Source organism: Vespa crabro, unplaced genomic scaffold, assembly GCF_910589235.1.
Source record: "Vespa crabro unplaced genomic scaffold, iyVesCrab1.2, whole genome shotgun sequence".
In the NCBI taxonomy this organism is placed as follows: Eukaryota; Metazoa; Arthropoda; class Insecta; order Hymenoptera; family Vespidae; genus Vespa; species Vespa crabro.
In genome coordinates, this window is record NW_025813595.1 from 5,265,344 (window position 1) to 5,272,248 (window position 6,905).

The 6,905-nt window shown below is 56.2% G+C and overlaps 1 protein-coding gene across 1 annotated transcript; it reads right to left on the bottom strand.

Moving 5' to 3' along the window:
• Positions 1–4,157: 4,157 nt before the first annotated feature.
• Positions 4,158–5,292, bottom strand: LOC124432617 (numb-like protein). The gene is made up of 2 exons (XM_046981626.1): positions 4,409–5,292; positions 4,158–4,224 (listed from the first exon to the last, which is right to left on the bottom strand). The coding sequence occupies exons 1-2, from the start codon at positions 5,290–5,292 to the stop codon at positions 4,158–4,160; spliced, it is 951 nt and encodes a 316-aa protein (XP_046837582.1).
• Between the last annotated feature and the right edge of the window lie 1,613 nt (positions 5,293–6,905).

Genomic DNA, 6,905 nt, shown 5'->3' on the forward strand with positions numbered 1-6,905 from the left:
ACTCCCGTCATCACGCACTTCCGCACGCTCACATACACGCCCTTTTCGCGCCCGTTCTCTGCGCCTTTCAGCGTCCTCTTTGGCACGCATAACCCGTCCAGCGAAGGTTCGAAAGGCAGCCCATCCATCCGGGACCGTCAGAGAGGCCCTGACAATCGCGGGAAGGGATAGCTGCCCTCCCCCCATCGCATTCACCAACTCACTCCTGTCATCCGTCCACGCTGGGCAGTCGACCAGGGTGTGCTCCGCCGTATCTTCACTCTCTCCGCAGTGGAAGCACTGCGAGGTGGGGATCTTCCTAATATTAAAAAGATACGCTGCGAAACAGCCATGGCCGGTCATCAGCTGCGTGGTATGAAATGTCGTTCTTATACAGAACGGCCTTTCAATCCACTCAGCCAACCATTCGGCAACAGCCGTCCGCACGCGTTCTCCCGTTGTCGCCGGGGACTCAAGAAGCTCAATCTCCTCAGCCCTCCATGCCTCTACTGCCCTCCTTCTGGCAAGAGCGCCCAATACCGCCTTAGCACGCGGGGAAACAGGTTCCTCCGCGTCTCTAATAGCCGCATACGTCTCCGCCAGTCGGGGTGCCAGATGCTTAAGGGGAATAATCCCCGCAATCATCATAGACGCATGGAAGGAGACCGTCCGGTATGCACAGCACACCCGGATCGCCACCTTCCTCTGGAGGCTCCGAATAGCCCGCCCGATTCTCGCGTCTTCCGCGACAGCGCGCCACCGCACCGGCGCCCCATAAAGGAGCACCGAGTGGATCACGCTGCCGTATAGCCGTCGCCTATTCTCCCCCGGTCCATGGAGGTTCGGAAGGAGCCTCCTAAGGGACCGAAGAATACCCTCCGCTTTAGGGATTAGGGCCTCGAAGTGGGGCCTGAACGACATTCTGGAGTCTATAATTATTCCCAGGTACTTTACCCTGGTCTTAACTTCTACGGAAACCCCTCTAAGGCAAATCTTAGGGGGCGGGACATTCCTGCGTCTACGGAGGGCAGAGGCAGGGAATGCCATGACCTCCGTCTTTTGCGGTGCCACTTTAAGACCCAATCCCTCAATTTCCTTGACTATTACGTCAAGGTCCCGTTCGGCGTTCATGATGGCCTGTGACAGGTCCCATCCCGATGACAGCAGGGCCGTGTCGTCCGCATAGCAGACAACACGGGAGCCTCCTGGCATCGGGGTTCGGAGGACACTGTCATAGGCAATGTTCCACAGCGTAGGGCCCAGGACGGATCCCTGTGGTACTCCACAGTACACGTGTCTTTCCACCTCGCAGCCATGTCTGTCCTTGTATACTATGGCGCGATTGTCCAGGTAGCTCCTGATGATATTCACCAGGTAGCATGGAAAGTTCTCACGCTCCATCGCCCTCACAATAACCGCCCACGGTAGGGAGTTGAAGGCATTCGAGATATCCAGACTCACCAGTATGACGACATTCCTGTCTCGCGTCGATGCCTCCACCAAGTTTTTCACCTCGAGGATGGCATCCACGGTTGATCTTCCCGTCCTAAACCCATACTGTGATGGCGCCAGGGTTCGAGTCTCCTCTAGGTAGCTGTTGATCCGACCAACAACTACCCGCTCGAATAGTTTCCCCAGTTCGCCAATCACGCATATGGGTCTATATGACCCTGGTGAGTCCAGGGGCGCGTCCCTATTCTTTCTGATAAGGACGAGCCTCGCTATCTTCCACGGTGTCGGGAACCTTCCTGCCGACAAGCATGCAGAGAAGCACCGCGCCAACCCTTTCCCACAGTGTGTCGACGCAGCACGCACAACCACACCCGGTATTCCATCCAGTCCAGGAGCCTTTCTTCCTGTTCCTTTCCTGGCGGCAGCCAAGAACTCCTCCACAGAGATAACCACCTCTGAGGGTGCGGGATCCTGTGGCTCATCAATTCCCGGTCCTCCTGGGAATAACTCGGAGAGGATATTCTCCAGTACTTCGGCCTCTAGGGTTTCAGTTACTGGTGGGGCATAAGGTCTCAGCTTCCCTAATACCAGTTTATAGGGTCTGCCCCATGGGTCATCCTCTATGGAGTCCAGCAGGTCCCTCCAAGAGTTCTTCTTGGCTTCCCTGATCGCCTTAGTTAGTGCCCTCCTCGCGTCTCTTCGAGCGTCCAGACACTGCACTATTTCGTCACTGTTCTTCTTCTTCCTGGCTCTGGACAGTTTCCTTACGGTGGCCGTCGCAGCGGCCCTCAGGTTCGTTAGTTCGTCCGACCACCAGTAAGTACACTTCTTAACGCGGGTTTGCCCCCTCACCCGGGGCATGGCCATGTCGCATGCTTCTTTCATTGTGGACTGTGCCCACTTCACCATCTTGTCCACACAGTCCACTCCGGTCATACTCCCTCCGTGGATGTTTCCACCTGTCCACTCTCCTGAGATGAGTGCTGCAGCAAGGTAGTCCTCATCCAAGGCATTAACCTTCCATCGAAGGCGCTTTTTATCTCGTGGACGAGAATTTTGGACCCCTGCGGCCTCGTGCCTATATCTATATCTTACATATAGGTGGTCCGAAAGGGACTCAGCCTCTTCCACTCTCCAGTCCGAGAGGCGGACGCCGGCCGCCGGCGTGCCCCACGTTAGATCTATAACGCTCGACCCTTGTGGACGAACGCACGTGGGACAGCCAGCCCGGCTCAGCAGATCCAGGTTCACTCTGTTGGCCCAGATGCATAGCAACTCACCTCTACGGTTGCTCCTGCCTTCTGGGTCCCATCTGCTGGACCGGGCATTAAAATCGCCAGCCACCAGCGCTGGAAGAGCGGGGAATGTTCCTAGGAGCTCTTCGAGCTCATCAAGGAGTCTACCAAACATCGTAATATTCTCGCTGGGAGGAAAGTATACTGAAACTACCAGCGAGTCCCCCCATTTAATGGCTACGTAAAAGAGACCCCGACGCACCAGGCTGCAGGGTCTTCTACTCTCGCCCACGAGCACCGCGGAAAGTGCGGTCCCTCCCAGTGATGAGAACCATCTCTCATCCCTCGGAGGAACCCACCATGGTTCCGCAATGACCGCGAGCTCCACACTGTCCTCACGCATACGCTGTGCCAGCAAGTCCTGTGCACGGCGTGCGTGGTTCAGGTTCACTTGTATTACAGCGGAGGCCATTGTCTATAGATCCTCCACTGTAACTACCTCTACTGAGGTGCCTGGAACACTTTGTTCCACCTCCATCTCATCATTCACCTGTCTCTTCTCGGTCGCTTTACCGTTTTTCACGCGGCACTTGTCAGCGATCTTGTTCGACTCTTCCCGCGTTCTTGTTTCTTCAGGGCAAACGTCTGGTGCCCCTGCGTACACCTTGTCCACCCATTTCCTGGGAGGCACTACCGGGCACTCCCAAGAACCGGCACGGTGGTTGGTCGGCTTCCGGCCGGCATCTGTACAGACAGGGCACGATGCCCTGTCCGTACACGTTTTGGCTATGTGTCCCGTTTTCCCGCAGACGTAACAGACGTCTGTCCTGGATTTTTCAGTCGGGCACATCGCCGCAATATGTCCTCGAGCGAGGCATCGATGGCATCTGAGGGGGGGCTGTCTAATCTCGCGCACCCTCACCGTCGAAATCCCTATCTGTAATTTGCCCTTATCCAGGGCCGCACGCGTGATAGGCACAGGCGCGGAGACGATGGTCTCGCCTAGTCTACCCCTGCCAATTCTTATGTCCCCTATCTTGATCAGGTTGGGGTCCGTTCCGGATTTTATTTCCAGAAGCGCGTTCCTGATGATGGTCCTGTTTGCCCACCCATCCAGGCCCACCAGTTTTATGGTGCTCGTGCGCACGGGGCGAGTAATTTTCGCTCCCGGGACAGCATTCCTAATGGCCTCCGCCATTCGGTCAGCCTTCTCATTCGCACCTTTGCCTCGTATCTTCCAGATGAAGGCGCCTGTGAGGCCTCTCTTACAGGGCAGATTGGTGATCCCCAGGTCCTTCAAGTTGACCGCGTTTACCGCCCGGCCAAGCGCATCCCTGTATGACATCTCCTCGGTGCAGGACAGGGAAACAGCCGCAACTTCTCTTTCTCTCTGCCTTCTCCTTTTCCTACGTTGCGCGCCACTCTCCTTTTTCTTTCCCTTCTTGGGGGCCACTTGTCCCCGCAAGGGTTGAGGGTCATTGCCTTCCTTTCTTAGTGCAGCTCGGGGGGGTGGGTTCGCCTCCCTCCTCTGGGCCCGTCTCTCCTTTCGGCCAAGTACCTGCACAAAGTCGCCCTGCGGGGTTAGTGTCCTAGCTACACTTACCTGATTCGCAGGAGGACGCGTGGATACAGCACGGACTGTAGGGCCTTTATGTGTCCCGCCAGCTCCATTGGCTGATCCACTCGCTATCTGCTGCCGTTGCTGTTGCTGCTGCTGCTGTTGCCGCTGCTGCTGCTCTCGCTGCTGCTGCTGTTGTTGTTGCGGATGCTGTCGCAGCTGTTGCTGCTGTTGTTGCGGCTGCTGCGGGTGTTGCTGATTACAGCGAAACGCCTCCGTCATCAGCTTGATCGACTCAATCAGCTGCTGAACCTCCGGAGTCGTTGATTCGCTCCTCGTAGCAACTGGTCTTGGTTCCTTCGCCCTCTCCTTCTTAAGGAGGGCAAGTTCCTCTGCCATCTCCTTGTTCCGCAGTCCCATGACCCTCAGTTCAGCCTTCAGCTGCACCATTGCCTCCTGTACTGACGGAGAGTCCCCATCTCCTGACTTAAATCTGTCCTGTAGTGTTTGGTGGATCTTCACTACGTAGCTATTGGAGTTCTTCATCTTCCCCGAGACAGATCGCTTGATATTACCGCACTTCCTCCTCTCGGCGTCACTTATCTGGATATGCCTCGTTGCAATCTCCAATAGCCTGCATGTCTCCACCTGAGGTAGTTGGGCCACTGTCGGGAATTCCGTACTCCACCCAACCACGTCAGCTCCTGTCTCCTCTTCTTCAGAGGAGTAGGTTATAGGCTTCGTCCGCTTACTCCTCCCAAAGCAAATAGGAGACCTCTGTCCGGAAAGCCGCACCCTGTATTTGGCCCTGGCAACCTTTTGCCATTCCTCCAAATTTTCCTCCTCAGGCCTTGAACTTCCTGGCATGTTAGATACACCACAGGCCAGGTCGCCTACCTGTGATGCCCTTCCTGACGCAGAAACCAGAGCTGGGGCCAGGTTGCCTACCCCGAGCTCCTGGCAGTCGTTGGATGACGACGGAGGGTGGCCTGCCCTATCACCACCTAACACCGCCGTGGCATGGGTATCCCTCCCACGCCCGCTGATTACTCTACCTAAAGAACTCATCATGTTATTGATTAATGGTTGGGAGCCAGGCTCCCCATTGGAAAGGAAAGGAAAAGAAGAATGCTAGAGAGAGAGAGAAAGAGTAGGAAAGATATGATAGGACAGCAAAAAGAGAGGAATAGCCATACAAGAGCATTTACACATCATACATACCATCCCTTTTAGTCGCCTCTTACGACAAGCAGGGAATACTGTGGGAGTATTCTACTGCCCCCTACTTACAGGGGGGTTCCCCCTACCCACAGGGGAAACCCTGACGCAACCCTGACGCAACCCTGACGCAACCCTGACGCAACCCTTTTTTTTTTTTTTTTTTTTTTTTTTTGTTTCGTCAGGAGGAAAAACCTTCATAGGCCCCCCGAGCCCGATACTCAGGGGAGTGTCGGATTCGATCCGCCTGGGATTGCTCCCAGGGACGGATCGCCTACCGACTAAAAAACCTCCCGATTCCTATTACTACCATGCAGAGGAGAGAGGGGGAGTGGGCGGAATTACGCGTGTGCGTATTACAAATTCACCCAGTACCCCTCCTCGGTGAGCCAGGCCGGCATTCGCCTTGCTCGCATCCATTCACTCATCCACACTCATCCTACTACGGCGCACTCAACAGGGACCGACGAGTCCCTGGAGACGCAATTACTCCCTAACTATATACATATTGGCCTGATCCTCACCCCATGGTGCTCTGATCAGGCCCATTCATATCCTTACGTCTATGTCGGGGCGACGCTTCAGTCAGGCGCCGCCTGAGCCACTCGGAGCCTTGCCCGAGGTGGTCGCAATGGAGCTACTCTCCTATGCGGCCTATCGTTCGCACTCCCGTCATCACGCACTTCCGCACGCTCACATACACGCCCTTTTCGCGCCCGTTCTCTGTGCCTTTCAGCGTCCTCTTTGGCACGCATAACCCGTCCAGCGAAGGTTCGAAAGGCAGCCCATCCATCCGGGACCGTCAGAGAGGCCCTGACAATCGCGGGAAGGGATAGCTGCCCTCCCCCCATCGCATTCACCAACTCACTCCTGTCATCCGTCCACGCTGGGCAGTCGACCAGGGTGTGCTCCGCCGTATCTTCACTCTCTCCGCAGTGGAAGCACTGCGAGGTGGGGATCTTCCTAATATTAAAAAGATACGCCGCGAAACAGCCATGGCCGGTCATCAGCTGCGTGGTATGAAATGTCGTTCTTATACAGAACGGCCTTTCAATCCACTCAGCCAACCATTCGGCAACAGCCGTCCGCACGCGTTCTCCCGTTGTCGCCGGGGACTCAAGAAGCTCAATCTCCTCAGCCCTCCATGCCTCTACTGCCCTCCTTCTGGCAAGAGCGCCCAATACCGCCTTAGCACGCGGGGAAACAGGTTCCTCCGCGTCTCTAATAGCCGCATACGTCTCCGCCAGTCGGGGTGCCAGATGCTTAAGGGGAATAATCCCCGCAATCATCATAGACGCATGGAAGGAGACCGTCCGGTATGCACAGCACACCCGGATCGCCACCTTCCTCTGGAGGCTCCGAATAGCCCGCCCGATTCTCGCGTCTTCCGCGACAGCGCGCCACCACACCGGCGCCCCATAAAGGAGCACCGAGTGGATCACGCTGCCGTATAGCCGTCGCCT

What these genes read in the sequence shown, in the direction of transcription:
- LOC124432617 (XM_046981626.1), bottom strand. Translation starts at nt 5,292, where the DNA reads ATGAGTTCTTTAGGTAGAGTAATCAGCGGGCGTGGGAGGGATACCCAT. An exon ending in CAACAACAACAGCAGCAGCA is followed by an intron (nt 4,225 to 4,408) that starts GCGAGAGCAGCA and finishes GACTTTGTGCAG; the next exon opens with GTACTTGGCCGAAAGGAGAG.